Source organism: Rhizomucor pusillus, assembly GCF_041956525.1.
Source record: "Rhizomucor pusillus strain CBS 183.67 unplaced genomic scaffold VTP01scaffold_11, whole genome shotgun sequence".
Classification (NCBI taxonomy): domain Eukaryota; kingdom Fungi; phylum Mucoromycota; class Mucoromycetes; order Mucorales; family Lichtheimiaceae; genus Rhizomucor; species Rhizomucor pusillus.
The window spans coordinates 490,015-506,841 of NW_027192153.1; the positions used below are offsets into that span (position 1 = coordinate 490,015).

At 44.5% G+C, this 16,827-nt stretch overlaps 9 protein-coding genes across 9 annotated transcripts; 4 read left to right on the forward strand and 5 right to left on the reverse strand.

The window, feature by feature from the left end:
* Positions 1 to 84: 84 nt before the first annotated feature.
* On the reverse strand, positions 85 to 3,904 carry VTP01DRAFT_1684 (uncharacterized protein; the record flags this gene model as incomplete). Its single annotated transcript, XM_069380061.1, has 18 exons — positions 85 to 140; positions 204 to 289; positions 360 to 502; positions 563 to 953; positions 1,011 to 1,109; positions 1,175 to 1,364; positions 1,423 to 1,738; positions 1,806 to 2,286; positions 2,348 to 2,538; positions 2,592 to 2,727; positions 2,786 to 2,895; positions 2,957 to 3,039; positions 3,093 to 3,185; positions 3,243 to 3,331; positions 3,396 to 3,492; positions 3,557 to 3,658; positions 3,718 to 3,807; positions 3,868 to 3,904. 18 exons carry the CDS (start codon positions 3,902 to 3,904, stop codon positions 85 to 87), a joined length of 2,790 nt encoding a protein of 929 aa, XP_069238108.1.
* Positions 3,905 to 4,489: 585 nt separating this feature from the next.
* On the forward strand, positions 4,490 to 5,986 carry VTP01DRAFT_1685 (uncharacterized protein; the record flags this gene model as incomplete). The annotated part of the gene is made up of 4 exons (XM_069380062.1): positions 4,490 to 4,660; positions 4,713 to 4,940; positions 5,004 to 5,327; positions 5,390 to 5,986. 4 exons carry the CDS (start codon positions 4,490 to 4,492, stop codon positions 5,984 to 5,986), a joined length of 1,320 nt encoding a protein of 439 aa, XP_069238109.1.
* A 134-nt stretch (positions 5,987 to 6,120) lies between these two features.
* On the forward strand, positions 6,121 to 7,801 carry VTP01DRAFT_1686 (uncharacterized protein; the record flags this gene model as incomplete). Its single annotated transcript, XM_069380063.1, has 3 exons — positions 6,121 to 6,616; positions 6,677 to 7,036; positions 7,107 to 7,801. The coding sequence occupies 3 exons, from the start codon at positions 6,121 to 6,123 to the stop codon at positions 7,799 to 7,801; spliced, it is 1,551 nt and encodes a 516-aa protein (XP_069238110.1).
* A 59-nt stretch (positions 7,802 to 7,860) lies between these two features.
* Positions 7,861 to 9,164, reverse strand: VTP01DRAFT_1687 (uncharacterized protein; the record flags this gene model as incomplete). Its single annotated transcript, XM_069380064.1, has 3 exons — positions 7,861 to 8,508; positions 8,587 to 8,953; positions 9,019 to 9,164. The coding sequence occupies 3 exons, from the start codon at positions 9,162 to 9,164 to the stop codon at positions 7,861 to 7,863; spliced, it is 1,161 nt and encodes a 386-aa protein (XP_069238111.1).
* A 1,134-nt stretch (positions 9,165 to 10,298) lies between these two features.
* On the reverse strand, positions 10,299 to 10,639 carry VTP01DRAFT_1688 (uncharacterized protein; the record flags this gene model as incomplete). Its single annotated transcript, XM_069380065.1, has 2 exons — positions 10,299 to 10,452; positions 10,512 to 10,639. The coding sequence occupies 2 exons, from the start codon at positions 10,637 to 10,639 to the stop codon at positions 10,299 to 10,301; spliced, it is 282 nt and encodes a 93-aa protein (XP_069238112.1).
* Positions 10,640 to 11,260: 621 nt separating this feature from the next.
* VTP01DRAFT_1689 (uncharacterized protein) lies at positions 11,261 to 12,159 on the forward strand (the record flags this gene model as incomplete). Its single annotated transcript, XM_069380066.1, has 5 exons — positions 11,261 to 11,285; positions 11,350 to 11,433; positions 11,491 to 11,642; positions 11,712 to 11,949; positions 12,023 to 12,159. The coding sequence occupies 5 exons, from the start codon at positions 11,261 to 11,263 to the stop codon at positions 12,157 to 12,159; spliced, it is 636 nt and encodes a 211-aa protein (XP_069238113.1).
* Positions 12,160 to 12,324: 165 nt separating this feature from the next.
* On the reverse strand, positions 12,325 to 13,753 carry VTP01DRAFT_1690 (uncharacterized protein; the record flags this gene model as incomplete). The annotated part of the gene is made up of 4 exons (XM_069380068.1): positions 12,325 to 12,725; positions 12,795 to 12,869; positions 12,946 to 13,317; positions 13,384 to 13,753. 4 exons carry the CDS (start codon positions 13,751 to 13,753, stop codon positions 12,325 to 12,327), a joined length of 1,218 nt encoding a protein of 405 aa, XP_069238114.1.
* Positions 13,754 to 14,021: 268 nt separating this feature from the next.
* On the reverse strand, positions 14,022 to 15,492 carry VTP01DRAFT_1691 (uncharacterized protein; the record flags this gene model as incomplete). Its single annotated transcript, XM_069380069.1, has 5 exons — positions 14,022 to 14,258; positions 14,329 to 14,583; positions 14,647 to 15,139; positions 15,203 to 15,275; positions 15,330 to 15,492. The coding sequence occupies 5 exons, from the start codon at positions 15,490 to 15,492 to the stop codon at positions 14,022 to 14,024; spliced, it is 1,221 nt and encodes a 406-aa protein (XP_069238115.1).
* Positions 15,493 to 15,639: 147 nt separating this feature from the next.
* Positions 15,640 to 16,792, forward strand: VTP01DRAFT_1692 (uncharacterized protein; the record flags this gene model as incomplete). Its single annotated transcript, XM_069380070.1, has 5 exons — positions 15,640 to 15,792; positions 15,856 to 16,186; positions 16,247 to 16,329; positions 16,392 to 16,569; positions 16,629 to 16,792. The coding sequence occupies 5 exons, from the start codon at positions 15,640 to 15,642 to the stop codon at positions 16,790 to 16,792; spliced, it is 909 nt and encodes a 302-aa protein (XP_069238116.1).
* Between the last annotated feature and the right edge of the window lie 35 nt (positions 16,793 to 16,827).

A 16,827-nucleotide genomic window follows, 5' to 3' on the forward strand; every position in this document is an offset into this window, starting at 1 on the left:
GTTTGTGTACAATCATCGCCGATGAATTTTCCGATGTTATTGTATAAATATTTACAGCAGTTGCAAATTAGAGAAGGAAGCTGTTTAGGGTTCGAAGGTGCTATATTCTGCTACGATTCTTTGCAATTGACGATTAGAGCCTAGATTATACCTCGTGTTTAGATCAAACTTGTAAACTCAAGGCATCCTGCAGTAAACTTTACCTAATAGAGGAAGTATTTGTTTAAGCAAGTCTCGTTTGGAGAGAGTGCCAAGTATGGTTGGTTCCCAAGGGGTTGCGACATCATTTCTAGAACAAAAGGCACTCCTGTTAGCTCCATGCAGCTCGCCCTCTATCTAGCGCATGCTAGTAAACATACACGAATGGAGGTCCTGCTAGCCATCGGCACAGTTCTTGTACTTTTTGCTGGCAATTTTCAGATGCTAGCCTCCTGGCATATTGCAACAAGCATTCTTGATATTCTGTTGGTGAATCTAGCAAAACTGCTACTGCCATTTGCATCTGAAATACAATGATTACTACCAAGCACCAATAGATAACAGTTTATCTTATATGTCTTACCTCAAGGTAGCTGATTGTCAGAATACTAGACGCTTTTCTATCCGCGTTGATAAGCGCCATCATTGATTTTCCAGCTGGATCTAAGCCTTGACTTCGTGACATGGCATTCGAAAGCCAACCCAGCGGATTTGTTGTAGATGCCACCGATGACGATGTCCAGAATTCAGACAAGATATATCGAGCGTCGCTCACACGAAGCCACACTTTCATGTCCATATCATATGCAAACGCTTGGCGGTAGTTGGTGACTATGAGAGGTATGCCATTTTTGTGTATTCGCACGTCCTTGATGCTAGGTGCTGCCTTGAGTTCTTCAGAGTTTACAGACGCGATCTGCAGGATAGGTGCGATGGAAACTTCAGACAGACAACATTTTCTATTTACAAGGTCCCTGCAATGTACCTTTTTAACCAAAGTTGTTCCATGCTCAAAGGATGACTAACCTTACCATGTGTATGCCAGGCCAGTGCTGGTGATGCAGAGAAGCGATCCATTTTCGCAGCGCAGAACAGTCGGTGTGCTATCCAAAACCAAAGGCGGCAGCAACCTTCCATAGGAGAGATGATCAGATTAAACAGAGAATAATACTATTACGGAAAAACTATTGCTTACCTTCGACCTGCATTGCTATATACATGAATACTACCATCTTCGCAAGATACGACAAAGTGACGCGCATCTCCTGTCATGTGTAAAACAGTGCTTGGTAAATAATCATTCCAAAGTTCTTGTCCACGTTTTGTAGCCGATATTCTTGCGAATTCGTTCTGTAATCCTTCTTTCGTGGCTGCGGATCCATGCTCTACAAAATTACTCTTGAGAATCACCAGATCAATGCATGGATGCAAGACTCAAATTACCTGAAGTAGGATTCCGGCATTCCATCACAATATCATCGCCTTCCGATTTTCTCAAGAGAGTAGCCCGCACTTTAGGTATGCCTAATTTGACTCTGCTGTGCGAAATGGATGGAGGTACTACGCCGGAATCGATCCAGATAGGACGCTTCCGTGTTACCTTTTCTTCGACAGTTTCAGTCTTTGACCCAGGTTTCCTCTTGGTCCCAACAACAGCAGCAGCTATACCCGCAGCTGGAATATTCTCTGGCAAGTCATATTCCATTGCACTTGACCGCGGCGCAGTTTCCATTGTGGGCTGAGCGAAAGAAGAAGATGCCTTTTTTGTTTTTGAGGCGAGACATTAGTCTTTCATGCAGTCACGTGAAACATCAATGACAAGTTACCATCGATAATGCTGGGGCGTTGCTTCGAATGACGACTGGTGTAATACGCTTTTTACCATCCTTCCCTATTGTGACTTTCTGTTCAAGTGCAACGTCGGCTGGAGTGGACGGTGGAGGGTTGCTGGCAGCTGCAGGATTTTCAGGTACAGTCTGCAGAGATGATAGCTGTACAGAAGATGTCTCACCTGTCAAACCATTTACCGCCGTTTGTTGACCGTCTGTCATAGTCGCTGGTCTATCCTCCCCCATCAAATTGGCTATTCGTTTGGATGCTGCTTCTTTCTTAGCCACTGCGTTCCTGTCTTCAAGCTCCAGCTGCACAGGTGCTTCTGGCAAGAGCGCCTTGTTTTTGGACCCGTATTTTGATAGTTGATATTCTACTTCAGAGTCCGGCACTACATCCGAAAGTTCCTCTTCGAGCCTTAGGCATGCGACGCTGCCATCTTGAGAGCATGCATACAGTGTCTGCCCATCAGGGGACCTAACATCCAAATCGGAAAATCAGATTGCATCCTTGAGGAATTTCAACCTTTCAAATATACCATGAAATGTCGTAAATGCTATTGTCAAAGATATCAGCAGCCACGCATAATGGCTCAGAGAATCGTGTGACCCAGATTGAAACACTGCGATCTTGACCGCCGAGTGCGCAAATTGTGGATGGACTTTTGGTCGGGTCTTTAGAAGTGTCATCGGAATCGTCAGACATGTAAAACAACTTTGGATTGAACGACTGCAGCTTTTGATTAACGTCATGTGCAATAGATACATATGGATCTTACTCACAGCGACTTCGATAGGTAGTTGATGACCCACTAAGGACACATCTGCAGTCCATTCGTCTCGATTTACAATAGCTGCAATGCAATGGACACCGTTGACGGCATTGGCGGTAACTATGTGCGAACCATTCGGCGACCAACTTAAGGCAGATATCAGAGAAAAAAAGCATATCGTGCAAAATATATATGTAATATTACCTCATTCTGCGAAAGAGAGTTGTACTAGGCGCATTGATGAAAGGACCTTTAATCTCCTGTTCGACTTTCCAATCCGATGTTCTCCATATCTTGAGAACTTTATCGTCGGACTAGAATGGCAAAGTTCAACAGCAAGTACGCATTTTTTCGACCCAAACTATGCTACTTTACCTGTGATGCAAGGAATTTACCCACAGGGTCCCAAGTAATACCTTTTACGAAACCGCTGTGCTGATCAATCTTTGTCACTTTATCTGTCGTATGATTAGTAGATTTTTTCTTTGACGCATTCCATCCATGGATTTACCGAAAGACACGCCATCCCAAATGATTACAGAGCCGTCTACGCCGCAGGATGCAAGGTATTGGTTGTCTTTAGACCACGAAAGGTCTTGTACGTCTGCGTAGCATTAAATTTTAACAACAGCAATCGGTCACGTGACAATTGGCAGCGTACCTGAGTCATGTCCTCGTAAATAATTGACTGGTCTCCAGTTCTCATAGTTGGTTTCAGCGCTGCCGAACGAAGTCATCATGCTGGTATCACTGTACACAGTGGGTATCAGCGGTTGTTTAAATAATTTTGACTTTGAAACAATGTGGTGCTTACTTATCAAGTTCCCAAATTATAACGACATTATCATTATCAGAACTCGATGCAAGATATCGTCCATCATTGTTTGACCATCGAACACACAAAACTGCGCCTATAATTAAATGTTAGGGCGGGCTTGATTTAAAAAAATTCGAATAACTGTTGCATGGATATACCATTGTGTCGGGTCATCGTACACAGCAGTCTATGGCAATTTGGATCTGCCTCTGCTGCTTCGTCAAGAATAGGCTCTGTATTCCATATCCTGACTGTGGTATCTATAGATACAATATTGAGCAACCATCAATTATTATTTTCCCGCAACTTTCAAGTTTACCTAAACCGCCCGTTGCCAATCGTTTCCCGTCAGGATGTGCATGAAGAGAGTATATGCAAGGTTTAATACTTCGAGACTCGGAACTGCGATCTAGAGTTCGTTGACAAGTGTCAGTTAGAAAGATCCAGACGTTCTTTTATTTGATCAAACCTGAATGGGTGATCCAAGACGGCTTTAGTATAATCATTACGCAGTGAGGTATGTCGCGTAACTAGCTCGCGCAACCCCCTCTTCGTCCGGCCGAATACAAAACAGCATTTCGGAGAACCAATGCAACACTTAACATGCAAGGTAGCAACGTTTCTCATAATAAAAGTTCTCAACGAAGCTGGCTAATTTGTGGACTTTTTGCATATTACTCATCCTCAAGTCGTTATCCACAACATATGTAAGTCTCGTTTGCGCACGTCTTGATGAAGCCTCCTACTAGGTGCTTTTACTACGAAAGTTAAGGAAATTTTTTGGCAAAAGATACCAGTAGCTGAGAATGAATTACGTTTACCGAGCTTTGGGAATCCATGCTTGTCCAAGTTTGTCAGAACAGCAAGCTTAGCCATAGATCGTATAGGCATGTAATGGAGAAAATAGCTGAGACAATGTCTCTTCAGGGATATACCCAGCAACGCAATGTACAGTAATCATAAAAACAATATTTGGAATAGTTACTGAGGTTCGTTCACGCAAATCACCGCCGACCGATATTACTATTCGGTGTTTTAATTAGTACAATCATGGCGGACGAACACGTCGTATGCTTTGCCAATGAGTTGCCATGAGCTCAACAAGGGTGCTGCTCGTCACGGTGACCTTACTGCTCGGTCTGCTTCAGCGACAAGTATTCTCGGCGTCCTTTGTATATGAAGATGTTTTAGCATACCCTCGTTACCAGGTGGTCCTGACTGAAAGCAAGATCCCCGAATCACAATTGTTTCGATCAAAGGAGGTACCAGTACGATAAAGTCGAGTCGAGGTCCAGCATGTTAACTATGCAAAAGACAGAAGATGAAGTGCTACAGAATCAGCAGGATTCTGTAAAGGAGTCTGTGCTAATGAAAACTATCAGCGGCCAGCCGTTTCTATGTAATATCCCCAACGTGGATGAAGTAGCAGAAAGACAACGTCGCACAGTGACAGAAGAGCTTTCAGAAAGTGAGACGAAACAAAGCATTGAAAGAGCCTTGAAACTGCTAGAGCCTTTAGCGAAAGATTGTCTTTATTTCCGAGTAAGCAGGTTTTGGAGGTGGAACGCAGCATTATCTTGAAAGAGGTCTAATATATCCGGATAGACACACGGCTACTGGACCTATGAATATTGCCACATGTCGCATGTGCGACAATTCCACATCGATGGAACAGCAATCCAGGGAGATAAGCCTGTTCCATTGAGGCAGGTCGGCGCAGATCAGGCATTTTATCTCGGTTATTTCAATCCCAAGCAGAAGGCAAGCGGGAAGTCCGGGAAACAACAGACGGATGTAACAGAGCACAGGGATAACTCTGTTTCGAAGACTACGATGAGACATATTGGAGATCAACGATACCTGACGCAATATTGGGAAGGCGGCACTGTCTGTGATCTGACGGGAAAGCCCAGATCTATCGAAATCCAGGCAAGCAAAAGCTGTCGCAAAATGTATGCCTATGCTATTTCAGCTGAACAAAGGCCATTTAGTTCCATTGTGATAGACAAATGCATGATCGCATATCAATGTTTCAGGAGGTGGCTACGTGTCAATACCAGATGGCTATCTCGACGCCAAGACTATGTGGAGAGATGCTTTTGACTTCCCAAAAGGAATCGACCGCCAACAAAATTCAATGTCACCCTGTAGTCGCCGATCATTTGATTTCAGCTCAAGAAGAGCCGGGCGACGATGTTGAGAAGGAGCAGGCGGAGCAGGATATGTTTGTGGATGCTGTCACGGACCAAGATGATATCTTTGAAGACCAATTGGATGCTGAACAAGATAAACAGCAAGCGCTCTTGGCCACGATCGCTGAATTGACCACACAGATACAAGATATGCAGCGCCAGCTCAAGTACCCAGACCTGCTCCAAAATAACAACGAGCAAGATGAAATTATCGAAATTGCATTTTTACATGTGGATGAAAACGGACAGGTCGTATCTGACGAGTCTCTGCCTATGAGCGAAATAATGCGGAAAATGGCTTCAAGGAATACCGAGTCTTCAAAAGAACAAAACGAGATCCCTGATGAGAATCAGCAAAAGAACAAAAAAGCATATGACAGACAATACCTCAGTTAAAATCGTCAAAGTTCAAATAAACATGTATTTAACTTGCTGCTACTCTGATCTCCGACTGCGTCTGGTCATACTGCACTGCTGCCGCCGCACATCGCCAGCTATGCCTTTCATTGGGATCAATTAGAACTCATGTCATGAAACGAATCTCTGTAACAACAACAGTACTGCTACCATCGCTGTTGCTATTTCTTTTTACTGCGCTTTTAGCAGCTCAGCAAACAACTACGCCGCTCAATGATTCTCAAATATACACATCCTCTATTAGCTCTGGAGGTCTGCAACATTACTATTTTTCTGCCGCAACACTCCAGAAACGATTTGCATCTGCTTTGCAGCCTCATTTGGACAAACGAGCGCCATCTGTCGCATATCTCAGTTTGACGAGCTGTAGTCAACCTGCTGCTCCGGCGGGCTACGAGGGAGACATCCCATCGTTGGACATGTATATATCAACGTCGAACGACAATACACTACCTGGACCAAATCAAGGTCAAATGGCAAACGACTCTTATCCGGGAAGATTATCGTGGCAAGGAGAAATATCAGAGCTATGGATCGGTGTCGTTGCACCTACGCTGACGAATGATTGGGAAGGCAATTGGACCTTTCAGATCGCAATATCGACGCAACGTAAGTGTCCAAATCACCTATCACGAAACAGTTGGATCTGACAAAGATGATCCTTTGTAGAATTTGTTCATCCACTACTTTTGAGCCAGAATAATGGCAATATACCCTACTTGATGCTCGATGATACGGACCAGACACATGCCTTGTTCCTAACCAAAAGTGGTCAGCAAAATGCTTCGGTGCTTCTGACTCGCAACATCCCTCCAGAACTCAACTACTCTTTATGCGCTGCTGAAAACTATCGTGTAACTAACTATACGGTCAATATAACCCAAACGACGCGCGGATTCCCGGGATCGACTTGGCAGCAAGTCGAAGCAGCGAACTTGACGAGCGGTACAACGTACACCGCTTACTATATCCAATCTGTCGGTGCTTTCACCGGTATATCGGCTCCTATCAAATTTGTTACAAAAATTGGTAAATATCAGCTCAACGATACTGTTAATAACGCGACGTGAATATTCTGACATAACTGTTTCTCGTCTAGATGGCAACTGTAGACTCATATATGGTTTAGACTTCTGCGACGAAGTTGCATACAGTGTGCCAGCCGACGCATCTTTGGATATCAACGCAGTGAAGAATGGATATGATAGCCAGGCTCAAACTCTCTTTGAACCGTTCAATGTCGCAATATCACAGTTTAACTGCGAGACAACACGCTATTCGCTTGTACGCAACTGCACAGACTGCTACAATGATTACAAACGATGGTTATGCGCTGTTGCTATACCAAGATGTACCAGTACAATCAATGGAATGGAAGATGATATTCCCCAGCAATCATCCAGCGCTACTGCAGCGCGCGCCTTAAGAGCAGTGAATGTAAACGAATCACGGAATCCATGGATCGACGAAAACATGAATCCGGGAGGATGGATTGAATTGTTACCATGTATTGATCTGTGCTACTTTGTCGTACAGAGCTGCCCACCATTTATGCAATTCAATTGCCCTACCGGTGATCTTGCGAGACTACAATATGGCTACTGGCGAAACATATCTGTAAACTCCAATGACCAGGATTTTCAATTTGGTATCAATCTTCCTACATGCAACCGCCTAGATGCAAACGAAGGTCGGCTTGTCCTCAGCAAAGCATCAAACACCCTGCAAACACGTTTCTCATTCATCATCAGCACCATCGCGATTACCCTTGTAATCATGTTCTCATACACTTGAAAAAGCAACACGAAGAAGCACGCTTTATTTATTTCACCCGCATCTTTTTTATCTTAGATTTACAATTCGTCCTTGTCGTCTTCAATATGCGATTCATCAGGCAATTCGTTTCTTAGCTGCTCTTTAACCTTTTCGACCTTCTTCCAAACACGCAAAAAGTTCTTGGAGGCAAGACCCCTCAATTCCTTTTCCGTCCAGCCGCGACGGATCAATTCGGCAAATAGGTCAGGATACTTGCTGACATCCTCGAGACCTTCAGGCGCTACTTCAATGCCGTTGTAATCTGCGCCGAGACCGACGCGGTGGCGGCCAGCGACAGATGCAATGTGTTCAATGTGATCAGCGACATTCTGGAGCGTTGCAGCCTCGCTGGGATATTGGCAGTTAACGAAGTAGTTGTAGAAATTGATCATGACGACGCCGTCAGTTTCGTCGAGGCGTTCGAGGACCGAATCAGGGACATTGCGCTCGATAGGGCAGAGGGCGTTGCTCGAAGAATGAGAGAACAAGACAGGAGCGCGTGTCACATTCAAAACTGCATTCATGGTAGCATGGGACACGTGAGAAATATCCACCAACATGCCGAGTCTGTTCATTTCCAGAACGACCTTCTTGCCAAAGTCAGTCAAGCCAAGACCTTTTTCGAACGTGGGTTCTTGTGTGTCACAGCACGATTCTGCCCATTCGGTGTGACAGTTGTGAGTCAGCTGAGTGCATGCAGCGCATATAATTGTCAGCTCAAACAAGCGAAAAGCCAAGCTTTTTTTATCTTACGATTTACTTACAGTCATATATCGCACACCAAGGTCGTAAAAGGAACGCAGAGCAGCCAAGGAGTTGCTGATATATTGGCCGCCTTCCATACCCAGCATGGATGCGATCTTGCCCTTCTTGTAAGCTTTTTTGAATCCTTTGGTATCAGTAACATACTCGAATGTGTCGGGGTAGAGTGCAATCATGCGCTTGGTGGCATCAATTGACTCGAACGCCTTAATAGCCTGGTTTTCGTCGGCGGCCTCGCAAGGATAATAAATGCTCCAAAATTGTCCTCCTACTCCGCCCGCACGCAGACGTTCAATGTCGGTGTGTCCTTCATTGAGGTGATTAATGTCGAGATTGTTAATCTTGCCATTCTTGAGGAATGCCAAAAAACTAGACGTAACGAAAAATGAGTCATGTATTTCTTTCAGTAAAACTCTCTTTAGAACCACACTTACAGAGGAAAATCATTGTGGGTGTCGACCAAAGGATGGCGACGCAAAAATCGGTGTGCGCGTTCGAGATAAGACTCGTCCTTGTGGTGATGGTGTCTGTGCCGGGTGAATGTCCATTGGGACCAAAAGGCAGCGGATACCAGCGGCATTGATAGCATCCATATGCCCAAGGATAAGGCTAGGCAGCGCATCATACTGTCAAACAAGTAGCAGGGGGAAGGAGAAGAGATGAAATGCAATGATGGCACCCGATGATGCACATGAACTTTCTTTTTTTCTCGCAGCGACTGGCGTTCCAAAAAAGGCAAATTTACCATCACAGTAATCACCGTTTACTCAAGGCTGGATACATTATCATTGGAGGATACATTGCTGCTTGCCTGCCTGCTGGGAACGCATGGAGCGTGTTTTATGACCGATGCCATTTTCTGAGTATCCCCTTTGATCCTTACATGCGTGAAACGTGATATTTATCAGAAAGAAAGGCAACGGGATTTTATTCTGTAGAAGAACTACAAGGAGTTGCTGGCTTTAGAAATCCCTTCTGTAGATGACCGCATTCATAAGCTTTTTACTGTATGGTCAGGAACTTCAGACAGGACATCCATGACAGCAGTAACTATAGTAACGGCGTCCTTGGTAACCACAGCAACTGTATCCATGGTAACGATACCTATGGCAGTAACACCATATAGGCAGTAATATTCATGGCAAAGTGTCTATTTACTGTAATTACCAGAAGAATCGATGAATTAGGTGACACATTAGAGAAATTTAGCTCCTTATATTTGCTAAGTACAGGTATTTTCGGTAAACATCATTGTGATCGTGGCTTTATCCTGTTTTTCATGGTAGTGAGAGCACTTCACAAAGATCATCTGGACAAAACCGGAACTCACAAGCTTCCTTTGTTGATGCGGTCTTTTTCTGTAGCTGGTGAATCGTTGTTAATGCTTGCGAATATGGGTAAGAATAGATATTGAGTTGATTTGCGAACTGGCACGGAGAGACCGTCGCATCTCGTTGAGTTCTTCACACGCTATGTGTAAGTTTATATCTCCGTTGGGATATTCGGTTCCTCCATGCTTTCAGCAATTCATACAAACTCGCTGTCTCTCTACGATGATTATGCGTTGATTTCTGTGCACAAGTGCACGGACACCCGCCGACTCAATTCAAACACCGTTCTGACATGCTCAGAGCAGCCGCAAGTTGTGTTTTCTTTCACACAGATAAAAACCTTACCTATATACTTTATATATTTTACACAGTATCCAAATTCTTCATGCTGCGAACTCTCCGTAGAAATTAGCCACGTTCCATGCCGTTGAGTATACGCCGAGTGAAAGCAAAAAGGTGTAAAATCGAGAAGCCAACGTCGCCAGTCTCGATTGCCTTTTGGGGTCGTCATGCAAAAACCCGTTCGCATCGCGTGCTCTAGAAAAAAAAATATGAAGTCGACGTTTTTTTGTGGTTTTGACTGGAATCCCTCTTGCCTCCTCTTCCGTTTTCCAAGGTTCAAGCTAAAGTTATGGTGCGAGATTAAAATCCTGGCCAGCTTCCAGGTACCAAACTGAGCATCAAGAGACGGCTTGGCTTTCAACGGAATGGCGGGTGGGCCCATCTACATTGTAATTGCCCGAGTTGACCATGCGCTCTCTCTGCGAAGGTGTATTGGCCAGCGACGGCACATTGGAGAGGAGGTCTGGGCCCTAGGGTTTCTTGACCGTTAGGGCTGTCGACGAGGGGATGTAGTTGGAGATGGTGTCTTTCCCCACAAGTGTATCGGTGTGCCCTGCCGTGTGGGTCTTCGCACCTTAACTGAAGAATTCTAAGTGAAAATGAATATGAAAAGGATATGGTCCTTTTTGGGATGGCGTGGGGTGTGCTTTCTAGTCTTTAGTCTTTGGACCTTTTGAATGTAGCCTGTTCTTTCTTGACGCGCTTCTTTCCAGTGAAGCAAGCATCTGCAGTGAACGAACGTCTGCAACACGGTAATTATGGATTCATAGTTCTCATTGCAAGCTCATCTTTTGCACAGAAGGCCATTGCTTCTATCACAACGTTCGAGAAAGGTGTATAGTCTCGTAGTTGCTGGATGATATTTATCAAATGAGCTGCGCTTGGTAATTTCCTGACTGGAACAAGGCTCCTTCTGGCGCTATCATCTTTGGTGTCACGTGTGTAGAACGTCAATCCTCTTTTCCCCCTTGCGCTCTTTTTTCGTCGTTTCCTCGGAGCCGCCATGAACGTCAAACTAGTATTGCTGGGCAAGTACACTCGACTTTACCAGTTCCACAATGCAAAGCAAATCTGACCCAGCACGCGTTGCAGGTGAATCCGGTGTCGGCAAGTCCAGTTTGGTGCAGCGTTTTGTCAATCGCTGCTACTTTGAAAACAGAGAACCGACGATTGGAGGTAATAGCTGGCGAATTTGGATCAGCGTATGAACCAGCGTATTGACAACAATGGAAGCTGCGTTCCTGGTGCAAGACTGCCACTTGGACGACCGTTCCGTAAAGTTTGAGATATGGGACACTGCAGGACAGGAAAGATTTCATTCTCTGGCGCCCATGTATTATCGAAATGCACAAGCAGCAATGATCGTATATGATATCACAAAGGCCGTAAGTTATTTAGATATTGTACATATACTCCTGATGAGTAATGCCCGAGGAATAACTTTGTCATGTTAGTCAACTCTTGACAAGGCAAAATCTTGGGCAAAAGAGCTTCAACGACAAGCTAGTCCCAACATTGTGATCGCTCTAGTAGGAAACAAGCTCGATCTCGTCAATTCAGAAGAAGATACTGAGCATGAACGCCAAGTGCCCGAGGAAGATGCCAAATCGTACGCGAATGATGCCGGTTTACTGTTTATGGAAACGAGCGCCAAAACAAGCGACAACGTCGATGCCATCTTTACAGAGATAGGTAGGTTTGTTTGTTTTATATTGATTGCGGCTGGTGATAGAACTGCCATGTTAAGCTTAAAGGACCGCGATAGCTAAATCCATCCCCACCGAGACCCAAGTGTCCTCTGCACCTGTGAACGATCGAGGCGGCGTTCGTGGTCGCCACGGCAACGTAGACCTGAACAGCCCAAATCTTCCGCAACAGAATGGAGGAAACTGCGCATGCTAAAGCGGCCGTATACTGTATACTTTGTTTACCCCTAACCATGATACCTCCTTCCAGTTGCTAGCTTTTTTTTTCTTACACCGTTCAATTCATGTCAAGGCGACGATGATTTTTCTGCTTTCCCCGGTCTTTCTAGTGACAATACTTAAAGAGAAAAAAAACATATTACTAGTCTTTTACAGGTGCTATTCTAACTTGAGGAGTTGCATAGTCAAATACCACGTAGTTGTGCTTGATAAACATATCTCCCAAGACGACAAACGACAAATCTGCATATCCAAAACCGGCAGTGCACGCAAATCCATCATTATAGTATATTAATGATTCGGGTGGTATGTGGAACTGCACGCCGCCGAGTTGAAAGTTCATAGGCTTTACCGATGACTTGCTGCAAGGGATATTGAAGGATCCATCGCCGTTATCCGTTGCATTGTAGAGCCGTGCAACCTTCTGTGCCACATCTTTCGGAAACACGATTAGGGAGGTGCCGGTATCTAGAATGGCTTCAATATTCTCTGCAGCAGGCACAGCTCCAGCGGAAATTTGCTCTGCATTTACGGACCAATAACCTACAAACATTGTATATGGTCAGAACAGAGCAGAGCAAAGCAGAGTATTGCATTGCAGTGCCAATTTACCCCTTGAAGTGTCTACAGGCACGTCTGTCAATTTGCCCTCGAAACGATCAGGGTTGTATCCACCGAAGATGAACTCTTTTGAATGGCATTTTTAAATGTGTTCAGTTTTCATATTAGATACACGCATAGCAGCTAACAGCTTGAATCTTACCTCCACCACCGCCCAATTTGTATCTTCTCAAATAGACTCCAAACATAGGTTTCCTGAGCAATCTTTGGTTGTCAAGATTTTGCAACAGTGTCTTTTGACTTTTGACGGTGGCAAGCTTCGGGAAACCTAGACCCAGCACTCCCTCGATTTCCTCGTCTCTCAGCGACTCGGATTCTTGTTTGGCTAGCTGTATAGCCTGATGTACGACCTTGAGATTGCCCAGCCTCACGGTATCGTATCCGACAACGCCGCCTGACTTGGATCCATCGCCGTATGTAATAGACCACGGCGTGCCCTCGTCTTTAAAGGTGCTCGATTTGCGATGATTAAATTTCTTTTGCTGTTTGCCACAAGAAGTGCACATACTCGATACTATTAAATTAAAGCATCAGTCTGTAGAAGTAGGATTAATACAATTCTATCAAGCTGTGGATTTACCGAACCATAAATCTGCAGATCCAGTATCAAAGTTAAGCCGGAGTGATTGACCTGGCGTTCCCACCTGCACTGTTGCGTAATATTCAACATCGTACAGGATTGTCTTGAGAGCAACCGCTGCTGTGCTGCCACCGCTCGATACCGATACAACTTGCCCTTGCTCTGTGGCCGTCGTCGTCGTCGATCTGACGCTGTTGCCGCCGCCGTATTTGTATCTAGCACGTTGCAGAGCAGCGACAGGGTTGGGCCTGTAGTTCTTGTTCGGGTGCAGCGTCAGTGACAACGGGCCGAGCTCGATCGACAATGCATGGAAAGTAAAACACAGCGGTACAAGTAACACTTGCAGCACCGCTACAGCATTCCTTGGCATATTCCAAAATTAAAAGAAGGGAAGAGGTGAAGTATAAGAATATCCTTGCTTGCAGGCACTCTTTCTTGTTGCCCTGACGCTCAACTCCTTTCGGTCAATAATATATTTCGCCCCCTTACAGCGAGGAATCTTTTCAAAAAAAGGAGCATATAAATACATCCCAGCATTGTCTGTAATCAAACTTGGTTTGAGTAATTATACATATGCAACGTTGAAACAGCATGTATTGGAAGTAGAAAAGCAAATGATAGTAGAAGCAGGACAGTTTTTAGATGATCTGGACGCGGAAATATTTTTGCAATTTGTTCGACTGGAGACCAACACGAGTTTGGTAATCCTGGTGGATTCGTACGTCTTTGAAAGCTTCTGTTGATCTGGTAGGTTTGCTTCCTCGGCCGTCGGTGATAAGCATACGGTTGCCAGAACGATTGGAACGCATCGACTGGAACTGTTCCATTTCAGAGTATTGTCCGATAAGCTTGTTGATAAGGACGGATTCACGGGTCTACAAGGAGAGAGGGAAGCATACTCTTAGTACGGTTGGTCGGCCAGCCAGCCAAGTAGTGTTTACGTACCTCTTCAGGTTTGAATGATTGGTCGTAGTATCTCTTGAGACTTCGGTGACCAACAACGTTGCCGTTGGGCAAGATAAGTGACATGTTATCATCTGCCAACCGAATGCGCTGAGTGAGTGAAGATAAGTCTTCATCGTCCACATCTATGCCTTCTTCCTCGAGCTGTGCGTAAGATGAAGAGAAATCATAATAGTCTACAAGTTCTAGAGCATCCTCGTCGGCCTCGTAAGCAATTTTACAGTGACCTTTATCAATCTGTTCTCCATGATTAGAACAAATAAAGACTGCAAATTGAGGAAAAGTTACGAAAGCGCTTACCATGTGTGCTCTGACTGCTTCCAATGATCGCAATTCGCGTCCTCTGCCGTTACAGTAAAGACAGACGTTACCGATACTGATCTTTTCTCCAAGATACTTGATGAGGCCCTTGATATCGACTAGATACTCAATGTCGGGTATAAAAAAGCTGTGTGCGATTGTCATGTGGTTCATGTTCTCTTCAAATGTTTCTGCACGGTGCGAGCAGAACAAGCAATCTGTCTCTTCAAGGCGCTTCGAAGCACTAATCTTTTCGTCAATTTTTGCCAGGATCTCGCTCTCGGGTGTTTCGTCTGTGATGGTCATGTCGACAGCTTTCTTCGGTTGCTGCTGCGGTTCTGGTGATACAGGACATTCTGACCGAGGTGCAACGTTCTCTTTCTCCTTGGGTGCTTTAGATGGTTTCGGCCGAGCAGCATCTTTTGCTACTGCGTCTTTGTGTTTCTTTGAGCGTATGTGGTTATCGTATGCATTTTTGGTACCGAATGTTTTTCTTTTCAAACATGAATTGTTAGTCTTATCTCCAACCTCTTGTTATCTATTACTGTTAACGTACCGGCATACTGCGCACTGTCCCTTGTATGGTTGCTGTTCTTGTTCTGTTTGAGTTGCTTCCGCTCGCTTTTGTACTATTGCCCATGTCAATATATACTGTCCTAAGTTTGATATATATTGGACAGTACCTTGTGCTTTTTGTTGGAACTGCTCGCTCGTTACCGGTGGTAGATCTGCTACTTTGCGTTTCAAATTGTAGCGATGCCACTCCGATCGGTAATGTAACCGTTGACCCTCGGCCGATTCGAATGCAATTTGGCAGGCTAGACAGGTAAACAATTTAGACTCCATGGCGAGTACTTTTGTGTAAGCGAAAGCGCCCTTTTTTTTAAGCCGAGGAAACTTTTAGGTTGCATTGTGGTGGCTTAAATGAGGTGTTACGAGAGCCGCAGTTCAGCAGCATTTTTGCATCTTTTTGCTTTGAGTTTGTCCCAGATCATGCCCGACATTCCAGTTCTCCCGTCCGAAATCAAAAACAAGGACATTCGCAGCAAAATATTCCAAAAGCAAAAGTTAGAGAAAGCAAAGAAGAAATCAGAAAAACGCAAACAACGAGCCAAGGAGGAACAAAAGAATCCAGAACTTAAAGAGGTAAGCCCTGAAGTCTCGAAAATGTAAAGTCATTCATCCTCTCACACTTTATCTGTCTGACAGAAACGTCTGAAAGAAAATGTACCAAACACGCTGGATAACACTCGAGAAAAGGACGACACTATGCTCGAGAACGACGAGGAGGTGGCGGCAGACGAAGCATTGGATGAGTTATCGAGTTATTTTAGCGGCAAAACACCAAAGATTGTTGTAACAACCAGCAAAAAATGTTCAGCTGCAGCGTATGAATTCTGCGCAGAGTTTGTCTCCATCTTTCCAAATGCACAGTTTGTGAAACGAGCAACACATCACGAGTTGAAGCAAGTGATATCCCAGGCTATAAAGCACGAATTTACAGACTTGATAATCGTTAACGAGGATCGAAAGAAACCTAGTAAGTTTATTGTAGACTAAGCATCGTGAATGTTTATTGATGAATTGTTTCGTTGCATAGATGCCATTACATTGATTCATTTACCCGAAGGACCTTCAGCGTACTTCAAATTATCCAGCTTTGTGCCATCCAAAAAGTTACCTGTAAGTTTTTTTTTGATGGCAATTATCGAGAGATATATATGCTTAAATGGGAGTGTGATTAGAATGCCGGACTAGTAACGGCTCACAATCCTGAATTAATACTCAATAACTTTAACACACGACTTGGTCACACCATTGGACGCATGTTTCAAGCATTGATGCCCCAAGTACCAGAGTTTCAAGGACGACAGGTCGTCACTTTCCACAATCAGCGCGACTACATTTTTGTACGAAGACATCGTAAGTCCACGCTAGGTCAGAACTTTGCTCTTTGCGCTGCTAAGCATTCTTTCTTTCAGGTTACGTCTTCAGAGACACAGAGAAAGTCGGATTGCAAGAGTTGGGTCCCAGATTTACTCTAAAGTTACGGGGTTTGCAAAAAGGCGTATATAATCGCAATGGGGAATATGAATGGTTGTTCAAACCAGAGATGGAAATTCATCGCAAACGATTCTACTTGTAATTCACCTTCTGTTATCCTTCCCTTCATCATCTTTC